This window comes from Manis javanica, chromosome 11 (assembly GCF_040802235.1).
Source record: "Manis javanica isolate MJ-LG chromosome 11, MJ_LKY, whole genome shotgun sequence".
Classification (NCBI taxonomy): Eukaryota; Metazoa; Chordata; class Mammalia; order Pholidota; family Manidae; genus Manis; species Manis javanica.
In genome coordinates, this window is record NC_133166.1 from 37174223 (window position 1) to 37192401 (window position 18179).

Below are 18179 nucleotides of genomic sequence, written 5' to 3' on the forward strand. Positions count from 1 at the left end.
AGAGGTATCCTCCCCAACTCCACTCACAACATTCCAGGCAATTCCAGCTTGTGGCTCTTTTCCAAACAAACCAGTGAGAAAACAAGGGCTACTCAGCCTCCATGGGTAGGAACAAGCATCACTAGGATGCTGAGAAAACCAGGCTATGCAAGGGTCCTCTCCCAGGTAAGGAACTCTAAGGCAATCCTGGATGCCTTGTAGCTGGCTTCTGAGCATAATAGCAGGCTTCTGAACTTCCAGAGCGCATACTCTCTCTCTCAACTAGACCCCACCTCAACATCAAATGCTTGACAGAGCCTGGGGATCAGTGAACCCAGCCTGCTGTCAGTCAGCTGCCAGCATCACGGCGCCAGAACGCTCCTCTCCTCTTCCCAGAGAGCTGCAGAGGCATTTGTCAGTGGCTTCCTGGGCAGCCTAGCACTGAGAATGCTCCTGTGCATAGCCAGTCACCAAAACCACGGCCTGAAAGCTCCTTGCACCAAGGCTTCTCCTTTAGGAGGAGCCCTGTGATTGGCCCTTTAAGCCACAGAGGGCAAGCCACATGCTCCCAGTTCAAGAAAAATCACTGAGAATAGGAAAGAGGCTTAAGAAGAGTAGCCCAAGTGATCCAATCACTGGAAATGAGGCCCTGTAAAAAGGCCTGAGTATATTTTGAAGAACAAGTCTACTGAGGCAGTTTGGCATCTTTCAAGTAAGTATGAAGTTATTACATCAAATTTTATTACTGCAAATATAATTACAATTAAAATCTCTAAGCGGCAGATTACTTAGTCAGTACATTAATGCTGGAGGACAGCCAAGGAAGGGAATTGTCTCGAAGACCACTGCAACAGGAGGCAGTATAGTACAGCATTAGAGGCACAGCAACAGGGAACAGACTACCTCTATTCAAATCCTAACTGCCACTTACTAGCTGTGTGACTTTTGGCAAGACTGTTAACCTCTCTATGCTTCGGTCTCCATGATAATAGTGGCATCTTCATCATAGGAAACTGTTGTGAAAATTAAATTAGCATGTATATAGCAATTAGAAAAGTGCTTGATAACAAAGAGTAAAGGCTCTAAGTGATGTATAAAAATAATATTTTTATTAATGGAAAAAGCCAACTCTTATTCTAGGAAGTAGACTACTTCATTTAATGTTAAAGATAAAAATCTTGATGCTAAAACAAGAGATGCTGAGAAATCTCTTTCCTAGAAAATTATGGCCTGAGATGAAATTTGCCTGCAACTTATTCTCATTGATCTGATGCCTGCCTTAGGCAGCCATGTGATAAATGTACCCCCATTTCCACCTGCCAGCTGTTCTTGAAGACTGACTTATGCCACAACTTCCTTCATCTTATCTCCTGCAGACTAAACATTATATAGGTCACAGCACAGGGTTTCCAGACCACACACCATAATGGTCCCCTACCCAGGGAAATCTCAATTGCTCAACATCCTTCCTGAAATTTAGTATCATGTTTTGGGCTTGGTATGTCCTTGGTGCTCCATAAACTTGGGCCAAATGAATGAAGTAGTCCACAAATACCATGTATATCAGAACTACTCTCTTTCTCTACAGAATGTACTTTTATTAATGCAGCCTTAGTTTATACTAGCTCTTCTAAGAGGGATTTCCACATGCCTACTGACTTAGGCATATAGGTTCCCTGGGGGACAAGGCTGCAGGACCCACTGACTGATATCCACCTGCCTTAGTGGTTCTGACAAAGAACTAGGTAGCATAACAGAAAAGGTGAAATGAGAAACACACACTCTAGTCAGAGCAACAAAAGCAGCTTGTCAGTGACGGACTCAGAAGGTCCTGCTTCCCTTAGTAAATCTGAACTGTGGGTTATTAAATGTAGTCATTAGTGTTGACCAACAAGGATTTCTAATTCTCTTTCCAGGTCCACCACAGAAATGCACTTCCCTGCGCCTCACGTTAGGAGTGGTCATGTGACTGGCTTTAGCCAATGAAATGTGAGTGAAAGAGCATGTGCACAGTTCACCAAATTCCCTTTTTCTTGGCTCTGGCAATCACTGAAACACAGAGATCGAGCCTCCTCAGCAACAGTGACAGAGCAGAACCCCTCAGGCAACGTGGGATGGACATGGACTGAAAGTGAGAAATAAGCCTTAGTTATTTTAACTCGCTGGGATTTTGTTTGTTGTCGTTACAAAGCAACCCTAGCCTATCCTGCTTTCAGTTATTTCTCTTCCTCCACGCTTCTAAGCTGTAAGGAGGGAAGCCATCTCTTGGCGGGTGTGTACCGATTACACCAAGCAACTCAGGTAAGTCCCACCTACCAACAAAGATGTGTCACTGCTCTCATCGGTAATGCTCTAAAGGAAGCCACCACGGAGACCTTTTTGTTTTCCCTCCTACTGGAGAAGGAACCCAGGATTGTTTAACTAAAATCCATCTAAGACTGTCACTACAGCCCAGAGAATGATGGTATCTGGAGGAGACTTGAGGATGAATGGAAGAACCTAGGAGTAATTGAGGAGTGATAGGACCAGCAAGTCGTCTAAATCAGTGATTTTCAAACTTCTACCTGGATCGAATCACCTGAAGGCTTATTAACACACAGATTACAGGGCCCTGCCTTCAAAATCTCTGATGCAGTATAGGTTTGGGGTCAGGCTTGAGAATCTGATCCTGGCTGAGAGTCCACACTTTGAGAACCACTCTTAAAGGACTCACTCCAAGAAACTGAGGTGGAGGCTCGGCTCTGGCAAGAGGAGTCAAAGAGGCCTTAAAAGATCCTCTCTGGAGAAGGACAAGAGCCAGTTTTCCTTTTTCCACTCAACTCATTAATCAGAGAACTCATGTGTAAAGGGCACAAATGGTCAGCCCAGCCTTTTTCCCTCACAATAACACATTACACAATAAAATTAAGCTCCTCTCAGGAAACAAAACAGGAACCTTATTCCTTGGCACATTTTAAAATAATGGTTTCTGTGAGGGGAAATCATGCCTCACCCTCCAGAGCTCCACCAGAAGGTAAACGCGGAGGTATTTCAGGAGGAAGCAATTTAGATTAATTGGCTGCAACCTCCCTCTCCAGCCTTATCTGCACACTCCCTTCCTCCCCTTTGCAGACCTCCACAAGTCGGTCTTCTCATCCTCAGACCTCACCAAGGCTGGCACACTTCCCTCAGCTGTGAACGACCTTCACACACGTGCACACTTATCTTCACTTATCTAAATCCGCCCCCTTCCTCCACTTCAGGGCCAGACACTTGAAGAAAGTCTTCCCTCTCTTTCATCCCCATCACAGCCAATTGATCACCAAGTCATGTCAATTTTGCCTCCTGCATATCTCCAGAATCCATTCAGTGCTCTTCACTCTTCACTCTAACTGGTGTGGATCCTGGTATGGCTCCCCCATGCTCTATTACCTTTCTTCAGGTTGCTTACCTTTTGAGGAAAAGTCTCAATTTAAACCTCCCTTCCCAGGATGCAGCGGACTTCCATGATCCTACACCAGGTTAGAGCCCTCTTTAACAGACTCCCACTGAACCCTATGTTTCCTCTGTCATGATCATTTATCCCATTTGTGATCTCTTGTTTAATTATTTATCTTTCCTACTCAGCCATAAGCTCTTCAGAGACAAGACCACATTGGTCTCGCCTGTTGCTGTAACTGCAGAGTCTGGCACAGCCCCTAATGCAATGGAGGCTCTTAACAAGCCTTTAATGGGTAAGTCAGGAATCACCACCTCACTTCAAAGGAATCCTCTCTTCCTCTTAATGCCTAAAGCACATTCCGTGCTTCATGGAATGCAGTACCCATCACCTGAGACAGGCAAGCACCCCTTGTGTCATCCAGGAGATGGGATTTAGAGGGAAAAATGACCCTTGAAAAGAAGGAATACCTTTTCCTTGGAAACTGGATGGAATTGAGATTAGCTACAGAGACATTTGGTAGGACCAAAGCCTACCTTCTCAGAAGTGGGCAGAGGACAAAGTCTTCTGATAAAGGTAAGGAAAAGGCGGAATGTGTGTCAGAGGTGTTTACTGATACAAAGTCTGCATCTGCCTAGACATGTTTATTAAAGCTGGCAACTTGCCAAGCTACATGTTCTGATTCTCCGACCAAACCTTTAACAATGACAGGCGCCCATTTCTCCAGGATGCCCAAGGAAGGGGGTGAACTCAATGACCTCCCAAGAGTTTCTGACCTTCAGGATTCTATAAACAAACTCATGCCAAGTTGGAATTCAGGGAATCCACACTCTGGCTGTCTTTACACAACAGTTCTTTCTCAATGTAAGAGACAAGACACTCTTTACCTTCCATCCACTCTCTCTCTATTAGTATTAATGCCTTCAAAGTCAGACCCCTAACCCCACAATCAGGCCATCATCTCCCAGGGACCACCAGCATCAAAATAATATAGCAAGCAGCCTGTGACCAGGGCAAGGGCTAGACCTGACTAAAGAGATCAAGCGTGAATGATATCCTGAGACAGGCAAGCACCCCTTGTGTCATCCAGGAGATGGGATTTAGAGGGAAAAATGACCCTACTTGTTGTCATGCAACTTGCGCAGGTGACTTTACTTCTTAGTGTCACAGTGCCTTCATCTCTAACATGGTGATGATGGACTACCTCTCAGGATTATTGCATTAAAAGAGGCATGTATGTAAAATCCCCAGTGCAGAGTAAACACACAAAGAATGTCAGTATTATCATAATTATTGATATCTACTATTTAAAGTTCTGCAGGATGATTCTAAGCTGCAAATATGATAGAGATGAAATGATATGTTTGAAATTTGCTTCAAAATAATCCAGGGGGGAGGTGGAGGGAATAGACGAAATAATACCAGCCATGTTTTGAAAACTGTTGAAGATGTGTGATGAATACATTGGATTTATTATCGTATCTTCTACTTTTGTATATGTTTGAAATTTTCCATAATAGAAAGTTTAAAGGTCTAAGTACTGAGGGTGGGAAATGCTGTAAAAATATAAGTACCAATAATTTATTTTTAATATCAAGTTTGGTCTAGATGATGGCACAGAAAAATGATTCGCAGGGGGGAAAAAAACCTAAGCCCACATCTCTATTAATTTCTCAAACAGAATTGTTTTCTTTAAACTGTCTCAGATGAGCAGAACAGAGTCACTTGCACATGATTCTTTGCCTTCATTTTTGGAGAACACACCCTGCTTGGGCTGCACATGCATTTTAAGTAGACAAGCCCTGGGTGGAGGAACCTGCCTCTGAGCACCCCAGAGGCCCTGCTGAAATGAGGCTGAAGAGCAAGAAGGCACCAGTTTTAGGAAAAGCAGGAAAAATATAAAATGTTTAGGGACAATGGGTGTGACCAGGCCTCCTCTCTTCTAAGGCCTGGCTTTGGACTCTCCATGGAGGCTTCCTCAGGGACTAATTCAACTGGGTCTGAGGCTACACTTAAGGTACTTTCATAGCAGATGACTGGGTCCTCTCAGAGCACAGCTATTGTGTGACATGATGCTGGAGGGGACAGGGTTTGTTCAGGGGAAAGAAAGGCTTTCAGAAGCTCTAGCAATACTAATCACAGCATGTCCCCGTATCACCTCCCTGCTTCGAGAGTGAAAAACAAACTCCTCCCATTTCATCTCGACTCAACTAACCCACCCCAAGCCCCTCCATCTGAGACAGAAAATAATCCACTAAACTCTGTTTTGAGCAAATGCCTTTAAGCTCCCAGACTCTGGTTGGAAAAGAGAACATATACAAGTACTTACTCTTCTTGAAGAATAAATTCGCTATTTTCTGGAGAAAACTGCCTACTCACAGGATGCCTGAACGCTGTGGTCTGCTGGTTATGGCTAAAGAGAAAGAAAGAGATAATGAATGAGATGTGTCCTGTGAATGGGAAGGATTACAGACACAACAACAGCACTGTCTGCAGACTCCTGATCATTACAGATTCCTCCCGGGTCAGAAAGCGGAGCCTTTCCTCTGAGAGGCACTTCATCTGTCGGAACCCAGCTGCATTAAAAAAAAAAAAAAACCCCAAGAACTTCAGCTCAGATGCCAAAAGTGCACCTACGACGCGGGGATTTTAATTCTCGGGAAGTCTTGGCTCCAAGAGAACACTGCATCTCTGAGGGACATCCACAGAGCACCTACTCTAACAAACCAAACCACTCAGGAAGAAGTTACTTTAAGATGGCATGAGCCAAAACAAGAATGAAGGAAAGCAGACGGTACTTTCAACAGCTTCTAAAAACCATGAACCAGGGAAAGAATGCTAAGAATTAACCACCCACCCAGAACAATCTATCTTCTTAAAATTCTTCTCCCCACTACAAAATGTCTTCACTTCGGTGATGGGATATAAATGTATGGGCATGCCTCTGCAATATGACCTGCACAATCTAAACACTGTGAGGTTTCTATCACCCTTTTGAAGTCCGGAGCGATCAGCTCCCGCTGCCGAGCTGACAGACACAACCACAGTGTGTAGGTGCTCCATGCATTCACAAAGGCTGCCTGGGTCTTTGAAAAGGAGGAGGCGCTGGCTCTAAAGGCTGCTGCTTTGCTCCAGGAATAAACTAACCTAACCTCCTTCTGTTTCAAAGAATACGATTGTTAAATGTTTTTCCCAATCATAAACTCAGTCATTTTAGAAATTTCAGCAAATATATAGAAAGAAAAAAAGTCACCATGATCTCATCATTTAAGAGCTACCTGGGTATCTTCTTCCTTTTTTTTTCTCCCATCTTAAAAAAAAAATGTAATTTTTACTGTATTTAGAAATATGTATCCTGCTTTTTTCACATCCTATTAACATAGGAAATGTCCTGTCATTAGGACTTCACTTGAAATAGCTGCAGAATAGTCTTACCATATGGATATAAATTTTTTTTCATAAAACCATTCAAAATTGTGTTTAGTGGCATCCAGGACAGGCACTGCTTTAAGTGCTGCAGATACAGAGGGAACAAAAAGTCCTCACCCTGTGGGGCTTACATCCTAGAAAGATTTGCTTTCTTCTAATGCTGAACATTTTACTCCCCACTTCCTCCCCTCTATTATAATCAATACACTTTTGAGTATAGGCTTTTTCTGGAATTCAAATTATTTCCTTGGGTTAAAGTCCCACAGGTAAAATTACTCAATCAAAGGGCATGGCCATTTTTTAAGGTTCCTAATACAGACAGTTAAAATGCTTTCACCATCAGAGTCAATATGTCATCTTAGTGTGGTAGTGTTAAGATATTTGCCCCATCTCCCGATTGAGCACTGAGCCACCCCAGAGATTGGTAGGTTTAAATGAGGACTGAATAAAGGTTAACAAAGAAAAAGTCTCTAGGCCTACAGAGTATTTCCTACTCAGGCCTGGTGAGAGAGTCCTGTGTTCTGGTGTTTGGGATAAGCAGGCACTGAGGTTAGAGCAGCCTAAACCCTGGTAAGGTACATGTGAGGGGGGCAGGGCCATCAGGCCAGGCTCCTCCCTGGCCCTGAGACTGTGTACCCTCCCCTTCCCCTCTCTAATCGCTGCCAGCCTCCAAATTCCTAGCTCCCAGTTCCAGGCAAGCCCTTGGAATTCTATGACCTCATCTGGCAGGCAGCAGCCTGATCTTCCCCAAAAAAGCAAAGTTAAGGCATGAGCATCTAGACAAGGACAAGAAGTAGGTCCCCTTAACACCTGTCTCAGAAACCCTTGCCCCATGTTGAAGGGCTAGGCTTTACGTATACCCAGCTTCTTTTAGAGAGTCATCTCCCTTCACCAGAAATTTGAGAACACAAACTCTAATCTAAGGCTGCTTCATTTCCACCTGGAGAAAAAAAATACAATGCTCATAATGGTAATAACAATAAAACACCACCACTGTCCACTATAATCCCTCAAGGGCTCTACAGTCTACAAAGCCTTTTCTTATGCATCTTTGTTATTAACACCACTGACACTCATTTTATGAATGAAGAAATGGCTCAGAGAGCTTCAGTGACTCGCTCAAAGTAACTTCGTCAACAAGTGATAAGACTGAGACATGAATCCAGGTCTTCTATTTCCAAATGTTATGCCCTCTACATGATAACCTGTGACCACCTTCCCTTAGGAGTCTGGCTGGCTGACAGCTTCCTGGTCATGAGCAGAAATCCCTAAAGACAAAGCATCAGAAAAACAGCACCAGCCACTGGCCACTGCTACTCCTTCTCCCTCCCCGCCTCCCACCATCTCTGTGTGCCAGGGACAAAGTTTTGAATGACATCTATGTGGCACTCAGCAGTCCCCAAACAGCTTTGGTCCTATCACAAAGTCAGCATGGTGGGTCTCTGGCAGATGCAGGCAAAGAGTGCATCTTCTATGTGCCTGGAGCAGCATCTAGCATCCAGCGACCACTTCACATACACTACCCAACTTTAATAGCAATTCGGGGCTCCCCATACTCAACTTGTACCAGTTTAAATAAGCCCGGAGTCTTGGGTACATGAATCCTGAGATGAAAGGTATAGGCACCAAGATGAATCTTTATTATTCTAACACTAGAAGAAAACAGTTTTTATAAGTGGACAAAAATATAGCTGTCATTTGATCAGACCTAAAGGCAGCTTCCCAGCCTTTCTTCCCTAATATGGATGCTGCCCTTCTGCCAAAGAAGTTATCATCCACAACATCATCACCAGCATTTCTTGCATTGACACAGAGCTTTAAGTGTGGTCACATTCATCATCAGATTTGACCCTCCCAAGTACCCACTGAGATAGGCAGGGCAGATATTTTTATCTCCATGTTGCACATAAAAAAAACTGAGGATCCGGGTTATGGGATGTTATTGGAACACTAAATTTAGAAAAAAAAGGCTCATATATTGAGAAAAGAGATGAACCACGGTAATGCCTCCTGAATACTGAGGTCTTAACATTTCTGATCAAACTTGCCCAGACTACTAATGGCAGAGCTTGTGGTTCAGTACTTTTTGAGCAAAGGAAGATGAGTTAGGTCCTTGGGCTCTTTCATTTAATCTTCCCCAATATCCTGTAGTGCGGCAGGCTATGTTTTGTCCTGCTGAGCCACAGGTGAGAAACGTGAGACACAGGAAGGGTAGCTGCTTGCCCAATGGCAGTAAGCCCTGTGTTCTCACGCACCACCACCCTCTGACCTCTTGCTACTACTCCAGGCTTGCCCTCACCAGGTGAAGTCTGCCCACTACATGCTGGCTTTCCACACTCCTTTGGAGATCATAAAGTCCTGTGACGACCTGCTGTCCCAACCCCTTAGACCAAAAACGCCCCATCCTCACCTGCTCCATTTCCTGACTTTCTAAAACCCATGGAGAATCCCATGTCCTGTCACCCTGTCTCAAGACACATTGAGCAGGCACAGACAAGTCCCCTGAAATACCTGTTCTTAAACCTGAATAGCCACCTTGCTCCTTAGTAGTGATGGGGATGGCCTGGCTGGGAGCCAGGTGGCTGGTTTCAAGGGGACACAGAAACTTTTTCTCTTCCGTACAAGAGCAACTCGGCAAATGAGGTAAAACACAACCTAGCCTTTATCCTCAGGCCCTGCTCGTCTTCCCAGGAACAGCCCATCTGAGCTGAATGGCAGCCAGTCTGACAGGGAGAGGAGCAGAGAGCACAGAAGGAAGGTGCCAGGGACGGAGGATCCCCATGCAGGCAGGTCATGGGTAACCATCCATGTAGGTCAGCGTGTCTTCACCAGCCCAGCGCAGGGAAGGACTTGGGTTGGGCCCTAAAGAAGTCCAACAGCAAACACAGTGGGGACCAGGGAGAGCCCAGGACGGATCTGAGCTCAGGATGAGGAAGAGCCCACCTGTGAGCAGAGACAGGGCTGGTCAGCACATAAATGGGTCCTACAGTTCCTTTCAACATTTTTGCAAGATTAATTTCCCAGTCATATAGATTTTGACTATAATGTGAGCAATGACTCTGGTTTCTTAAACATAAAGGCTCCAATTACTTAGCATGGCAGTTTTTTTTTGGCATGGCAAAAAGTTCTGGAGTTACGTGAATAGTGCTCAAGAGTGGAGGTCAGAGGGCCCTGGTAAATCTGGTCTTCTGACAGTGGTGGTGGTATTGGTGCTGGGAGAGTGATAAATCTACTTCATCAGCACTCGCTCCTATCTGGCCCATGCTATAAAGGGGAGAGGAAAGAGCTTAAACATGTAAGAAAAACATCCGGCCTCAAAGCCTAAAGAGGGACTTTATCAGGGTGGTAAGCTCGGCAGCACTGGCCACTCTGGACCTTCTGGCTCCTCGGTGCAGCTCCCAGGAAACCATACGAGAGGCACCCTGCAGGCCTGAAGCCAAGCGCAGCACTGCCTCCAGGCTTGTGAAGGTACCTACTACCTTTGTTCTAACTCCCAAGAAAACCAAGCATTCTGGGTCACCTAATAATGCCCCTCGCTTGGTCACAAAATCAGTCACTGAAACTCCGAGAATGCAAGAAACCACGTCCCCATCCTTAGCTCCCATCAGGGTTGCAGAGCCAAGGCAGCAACCAAGAGTTGAAACAACATCTCCACATTCTCTCAACATTTCTTAAGCTCCCTTTTATTTTACTTGACACTTTTACAAAACTGCTCATTTAGTGCAAAGTGCCACCGTCATTCATGTGGCATTTCCTAAGGGGGCTGAGAATCTTACTGAAGTAGTCTTCCAAGCTTGCACTGTTTTGAAAATGTCAAGATTTTCAATAGCTCATTGCATGTGAGCATTACTCTGAGAGGCCCTCCTTCCAGAAGCATGGGAGTCAGGTCTTGATGAGCCAATATATGGTTTCTGTTCTCTCTCCAAGTGACATCTATCAACACAGCACTAGCCGGCCTCCTTCAGTATCCACCCTGAGCAACAAGTCAGCCCAGAGCGTTGGGATTGGAAGATCTGGGTTCAAATCATAGGAAGCCACCTCACCTCTCTGAGCCTCAGTTCTTCCATTTACATATAGGGAATAACAATAACATACTCTCAAAAGGTTGTTGTGAGGATAAAATGAGGGAACATACACTAAAGAGCCTCTCTCAATGCCTGGCATACAGACAATAGTCAGTTAATGGTTGCTGAAAGTGACTGTGGCAAGGGCTAATGCGTGTCTAAATTTTAACAGGGCAGATAGGATGAACCACCTCCCCTGACACCCACCAAACCTGACCTCCTCCTCCAAGCTCCCTATTTCCATCAACAGCATCACTATCTTCCTTGGAGTCATCCTTCATTTCTTTCTTTACCTTAATCTTCGCATATATTAGCAAGTCCTGTTGCCTCCATCTACAAAACATACTCTGCATTCATCCACTTGCCCCCACCTCTACTGCCAGCACCCTAGTCAACTCTTGATCAGGTTTGGCAACAGTCTTCTGCCTGCCCTTTCTGCTTCCACCCTGCCTCCGTACCACCCATTCTCATCACTGGAAGCCTGAGGGACCTTTTAAAATATGTTAGGTCATGTCACACTCCTCCTTTCCACCCTTCAACAGCTCCACACCACAGAGGAGAATTCAAGCTCCTTACCTTGGCTTACCAGATCCTGGACGACTGGGCCTGCCTAGCTCCATCCTCTTCTTGTACCATCTACTCCTTCTCCCATCCTGCCCCAGCCACACTGGCCTCCTTTCTGCTCCTTGAACACCAAGCTCCTTCCTACTGAGAAGCTTTTGTGTGAGCTGCCCTTTGAGCCTGGGCGCTCTCTCCCTCACAGTCTAACTGGTCCCTTGTCACTCAACCCTCGGGGGCATCATCACCATCTCAGAGCCCTTCCCAACCACCCACGGAAGTAGGCTCCCAGTCACCTCATATCACATTGCCCCATTTTAACTAATACTGTTGTTTTCCTTACTTGTGTATGTGTTTGATTACTGTCAGTCTCCCTGACTAAATGTGTGTCTGGGAGAGCAGGGACTTTGCCTGTCTGCTCACTGCTGTCATCAGCCTGTGACAGTGCCTGGCACTGTGATATCTGCTGAATGAATGAGTGATAAATGACTAAGGAAGCTCCTACCTTAAAGTGAGGCCATGCCTCCAAAGACTTGAGCTAACCCTACAGAAGTCTGGGCTCATGTAACAAAAAGACAAGAACCCAAAGGGTCATAAGCCATCAGGAAGGTAGTGGCTTCTGCTCTGACTGCCAGAAGAAGAATGAGACACCAAATGCCAAGAATGCTTCATCACTGGCTCTTCTCCCAACTGTGTCACCATATAATTTAGAGAAATTAGCCCTCGCCTGCAATTTCCCCCCACCGCTGCAAAGAGGAGTTAATACACTCAACAGAGAGAATCGAAGAATGGAAAGCAAATGCCTGAGAGGAAATTACTGAGTGATTAAAGACACACAGGAAGGTAATACAAACATCACCTGTATCTCTCTTTTCTCAGTTGGGAGAGTATTTGGAGTGAAACCTGCAATTTGGTGACTGATTATACGCTCTCTCACATTGCTGTCTACTTACTTCATGTGTGTGTGTTTCCCTCTCCTTCCCCTACCTCCAGTGGGAGCCTGACCTCCTGGAGGGCTGGACGCAGTCAGTCACTCACTGCTCCTGTACCTCCCTCAGCACAGCACAGTAATGCCAGTGGAGCAGGCACTCGAACTCCTTTATCTCAACAGGCTGAGCACAAACACGCATCACCTTCCTCTCATTTTCTGACTACAACCCAACGTATCACAGGTGCCCCAGAGAGCGCGGGGGAGACAGGTCGTGATAAAGGGTCTCACGCCCAGGCTGGGAGACCCCGCCAGCCCCAGGGAGCAAGGCATGGACCAAGGTTGGCCCACCACCCGCATGCAGTTCACACCTAACCTTCACTCACCAATTTTCACACCCAGCTAAGCAAAGGCACTAAAATCCAGCCACCCACCCCCACCCCTCACCCTGGCACAGCAGTCAGTAACTGCCTTCCTCACCCAAAAGCGCCCAAAGGCATAGAGCCTGGCTCGGTCAGGGCTGGGCACAGGGAGTCACAAAATTAACTGAGTAAGCTTAACATTCTCACATCTTGCAGAGAAGGCAGTCTGGCCTTTCCAAACTTTGGATTTAACAGACGAAAGTCCTCTGTATTTTATTAGGCTCTCCAGATCTGCTCAGTGGCCAACCCCTTTCATAAACTACCTCTTCTGACCCAGTAACCCGCACTGTACACCCGTCTTGCCCCTGAGTTCCCACGTGGGGCTCCGGAACTTAGGTTTGCTAGTTGGTTGATCAGAAGTTTTCATTTTGGCTCCACAGAACCTCAAAAACTGTGAAAAGATTAAAGCCAAACTCCAGACAGAGGAAATCAAACCCAGATAGCCTCCCTTTCCATTTTTTAAAGGAAGTTGGCAGTGAAACAACATTCTAGGAGCCAGCTTTGTCACTCCCCATGGGACCCACAGCTCAAGCTCTCTGGGCCTCTGGGTCTTGGCCCCTTCATCTGTCCAGTGAGGGGTTAGACTCTGTGTCTGGAAGGGCCACGTGAGGCCTGCAGAGCAAGAACCCCAGGCTGTTCGGCACTGTAAAGACTGGAGTTCAAATCCCAGCTCTGCTGTGCACTGACTGTGCACGACCTTGAATGAGTTAGTGACCTTTCTGAGTGTTGGTAAAAAGAGAAGACAATTCTTTATCTGTAGAAAAAGAAGACAATTCTAACTCCACAAGATTGTTCTGAAGAATGCGGATAACGTGCTTGGCCTACAGTAGACACTCACCTTCAGTGACTATGACATTTTCTTTTGCTAGCTCTAAAACTCTATTCTAATAGAGCAGTTTGGCCATCTCCCATGTTCCAAATCCAGTATTACTAGCCTGCCATAGGATGGCTCAAGAACACATTTTCCTCCTTTTGAGTTGAGGCACAACACCCAGTCTCCTGCTTAAACTTCTATTTAAAGAACTCACCTGCCAAGCAAAGGAGCTTAATATCAGTGGGTGCCCTCCTTCACCACACTCTGTCCCTCACTGGCTCGAGCCCCATGGTTCAGAAAGCACAGCCTGAGAAAAACAGCCCCCCTATAAGGCTGCACTGACTCAGGGACAAGCACACACTCTACAGAAGCTTTAAGACTTCATAGGAAACATTTTTGACCTATGAGAACACCCAGTTTTAGGCTTCTGTTTAATACTCTTCAACAAGTCAGATTCCTCAAGTGTAAAATGAGAAGGCAGGACCACACTCCAACTGTAACATCTCAAGACTCTGAGGTGCACCTTGGACCACTATGCAGACTCAGACTGAAATGTAACAACATCACACACAGCTGGAAACACAAAGAACAAGCTGGAATAGCTGTCCTCCCCATCTCCATCTCACTAACAGAACAGCCTTTGTAACAACATCAGGGAGGTGTAGGCAATGATACTTTTGTCCCATTTATTCCCAATTAAATTAGATTATTTGGGTTTTGTTATTCTTTAACTGGAGGCACTCCTGCAAGCCACTGAAAACTCCCTTTCTCCCCATCATTACCTGACTTCCATGAATCAGAATACATCACAGCAAACTGAGTCCCTGTGAAACTGGTACAGGACTAACCTGCTCTCCTGTGCCCCCTGGGAATGGTGGCGGACACACTTGCTCTCTCCTTGAGCACCATGTTCAGGATTGTGTCTTCCCCAGCCTTGGTCTTAGAAAAACCCCAGTGCAAGTCAGACAGGGAGGGCCTGGCCACCTGCAGAGGTGGAGTGGAGGCTCCCCAGCCTCCTACTCTCTCTCTCTTTCTGTTCTGGAGCAGCCACCTCCCAGGGTGTCACAAACCCAGCAGCCACACAAACTGGCAGCGATGCAGGAACACAGCTCCAGCTGAGTCACCTCCCTGCCACAACCAAGCAGAGCACTGGATGGCGTGGACGGTGAGGCAGGCACTTCGTTTCTCCAGGCCCTAGTTCTTCTGTTCTTTGAGACCATAAAGCTGGCTACCCCTCTAGGAGCAGGACATAAGAAACACCTTCCCTAAGCTCTGGAGGCAGAGTGAATTGCTCCCTCAGCTTTGCTCTGCCATCACCATCTTTTCAAATCTCCATATCCTTTGTACCTCCTACTACTGCCTATAATACAGAGATGATTTACTGTGAAACTAGTGAAGCTCAAGCTTCCAGATCCTTCACCTTCCTAAGCCCCTTCCAAATCCCTAGACAGGACAATAGTAATGTGTTTACATGCTTCCTGCAATTTCATTTATTTTAAAGAAGGCCTACCAAAGTGTGTAAACACCAAGCTCCACAACATGTAGCTCTGCCACGGTAGAATGAATGAATGACTTATGAGCCATCCTGACATGTCATCCTAACAAGGGCTTTGGTTTGACAATACTTGTTTTAATCACAGAGGAGATATGCCGAAGCCTGCACACATACCCTCATTGATCACAAGTCAACTGCTGTAAAGATGGGAGTAGGTTTAAGAGCACAAACTCCATTCATTCAGCATTTATTTAGCCCTACTATGTGCCCAGCACTAAGTGCTATGGACTAAAACAGAACATAATTATCTCCGCTGAAGAGCATATAATCCAATAGAATAGACTGATATGGTCTTAGATACAATGTACATTTTATATATTAAACATAAATAATATAACTATAGACCAGAATATAAAAGCAAAGCAAGGCACACCTATTTCTGAAGAGTCAATCTGCTGGGTACAACAAGCCTGGAAGGTAAACCGTATTACCCCTATTTTGCAAATGATAGTGAAGTTCAAAGGGGTTAAATGCCATCCCAATGCCACTTAACCAGTAAATAGGTCAGAATTCAAACTCAAATCTGCCTGACTCCAAAGTATGAAATTGTTCTTAGCAGCTATACTTCAGGCAATGGCCAGTTGCTCTGCAGAGCCTCCAAAACATCAGAGGACACACTCTGGCCAGAAGTGCAGGAACCACACTGAGCACAGCAGAGGTGGGCAAGCTTCCAAAGCCCACACTCCCGGGAGTGGAGGAACAGGAAATGCCACGAGCTTATTCATCAGGTGTATAGGTAGAAGCCTCATTCACCAGGCACACCCTAGCAGGGATGTGTGACAGCTGCCTGGGAGCCAGAGAGGCCACATGAGAGGCTCCCGCCCTGGGGCCCTGCCTCCAAATTCCCTGGTCCTTGTTGCTGGATGGAGCAACAGCTCTGTTCCTTTATCTCCTGCTACACACCCTCCATGGCTCCTTGTTTCTCACCACTTCCCTATACCCCTGGCTTCTGCCAAATCTAGCAGCCTACCCACCCCCAAGTCAGCGTCCTTTCCTCCCTGGGCCTTGGCTCCTGCTGTCCTCTTCCCTAACGAATTCTGCCCAAACTTCAAGGCCCCTTCTCTTCTTATAGTCCTTCCTGGTTACTCCAGGCCGCTCTGCTTTCTTCCCTCCTCACAACACTTGGCTCTGACAACCCACACTCCTTATTTCCCAACATTTCATTTTACCTTCCAGAAATTAAGCCCCAGGTGTTACAGAAGGGTATAAACTAGCAAAGTGAAAGCTAGCTTTCTTGCCCCCCATTAGTGTCAGTCTCAGAGGTAACACCTTTACCAGTTTCTTGTGTATCTTTGGTGTTTTTTGCCTTTATGAAATTTTTATGCATTTAAGATCTTATACATACATCTTTTTAGGAAAAATTTACACAAATAGAATAAAACTGCATATTATCCTATAACTTGCTCTTCACCTGTCCTGGAGTCTTCCATATCCATATGCAAGGATGAACATAAGCAGTTCCCACCACACACAGCTCCCCTAGGATTCCCACACTAGAACAGACCAGCCTATAGACTGAGTAACCCTAGAGTCCATCCCACATGCCCATCTGCCCAACATGTATCAGAGGTTTCAAATCAATGACCTACAAACTGGTTTGTCCCCCACATTCATTTTATTTGAGCCACATATTTTTTTAAATAGAGCCAACATTTTAAAGTAAGAAAATTTCATATACAAATACAGCTTACCTTAGAAAATCCAAAGCTGTGGCAACACTGGGCCCCCATGAGAGGTGGAATGGCCTGTCTACCTCACTGCAGTCCCTGCCACTCCCTGGTGCTTCCTGATGTTAAGAGTGTACACCTAGTGCTATTTATCATCATACCTGCATTGCTAGTTTTCTTACAGAAGAGAAATTTCTTTGGACCCCTAACTCAACTGGAATTGGGAAAACAAAGGTAAACAGAGTGGGCCAGGTATTCCAAAAACAACCTGGAGAGGATAACATAGTCTGCTTTGTTGTTATCTTCTAAGCCTATATAAGTATTTCAATTTGCAACCCCTGTTTGTTCCAACACCACTGATTCTAGAGATCCTTTAGGAAGGAGACCTGTTTTAAAGAATAAAGATTTCTTGCATAAGAGTAAGAACTAAAAGGAGATGGCACGATAGGCCCAAAACTGTCCCTCTCACAAAAATCTTAGACTCTTTCCAGTAACAGTGAGTAGACTCACCCTTAGCCTGCCCTGACCAGTGTCCTGGGAAGGTAAGCCCTGAGCCAGCCAGGACACTGCTTCTTCCACAGACTGAAAAATCCAGGGAGGCATTGCCAACAGCACTGTCCCTAAAGACTAAAGAACCCAAAGGCAGAGATGAGCCAGAGCCAGCAGCCCCTTCTGGACACACACGGGGCCACCGCCAGCAGACGGAGCTATTGCAACAAAAAAGCATTCGACCAGGTGCGGTTGGGAACCAAATCACTCAACTCCCCCAACCTGAAAAATGCGGTCCACTGTCATGTTTAGAGCACAAGCCCTGGAGCCCAGCCCTCAACAGCTGCCCACATCACAGATATGCAATGACTCCAGAAAGCAATTCCAAAATGTTGCCACCAACTTTTAAAAATACTTGCTTCTAAGACCCATCTATATGCTGCTTACAAGAGACTCACCTCAAACCTAAAGATATACACAAACTAAAAGTGAAAGCATGGAAAAAGATATTTCACATAAACAAAAAAGTAGGTGTTGCAGTACTTATATCAGACAAAATAGACTTCAAAACAAAGAAAGTAACAAGAGATAAAGAAGGATATTACATAATAATACAGGGGTCAGTCCAACAAGAGGATATAACATTATAAATATCTATAATAACTATATAACACAGGAGCACTGACATGTGTGAAACAAATACTAACAGAATTAAAAGAGGAAATAGAATGCAACCATTCATTTTAGGAGACTTCAACACACCACTCACTCCAAAGGACAGATCAACCAGACAGAAAATAAGTAAGGACACAGAGGCACTGAACAACACACCAGAACAGATGGACCTAACAGACAT

At 45.5% G+C, this 18179-nt stretch overlaps 1 protein-coding gene across 16 annotated transcripts in view; it reads right to left on the minus strand.

Moving 5' to 3' along the window:
* The window catches only part of PLEKHA7 (pleckstrin homology domain containing A7), a 199901-nt gene that overhangs the window by 76358 nt on the left and 105364 nt on the right, over positions 1–18179 (minus strand). For 12 of the 16 annotated variants that reach the window (XM_073216275.1, XM_073216263.1, XM_073216276.1 and 9 more), the window contains one exon: positions 5727–5810. The exons of 2 other annotated variants lie outside the window; for them this stretch is intronic. In XM_073216275.1, coding sequence (XP_073072376.1) covers positions 5727–5810 — 84 coding nt within the window. Of the gene's footprint in view, positions 1–5726; positions 5811–11476; positions 11542–14460; positions 14735–18179 lie in introns of those variants that run through there. 2 more of the 16 variants (XM_073216273.1, XM_073216268.1) reach the window with 2 other exon arrangements.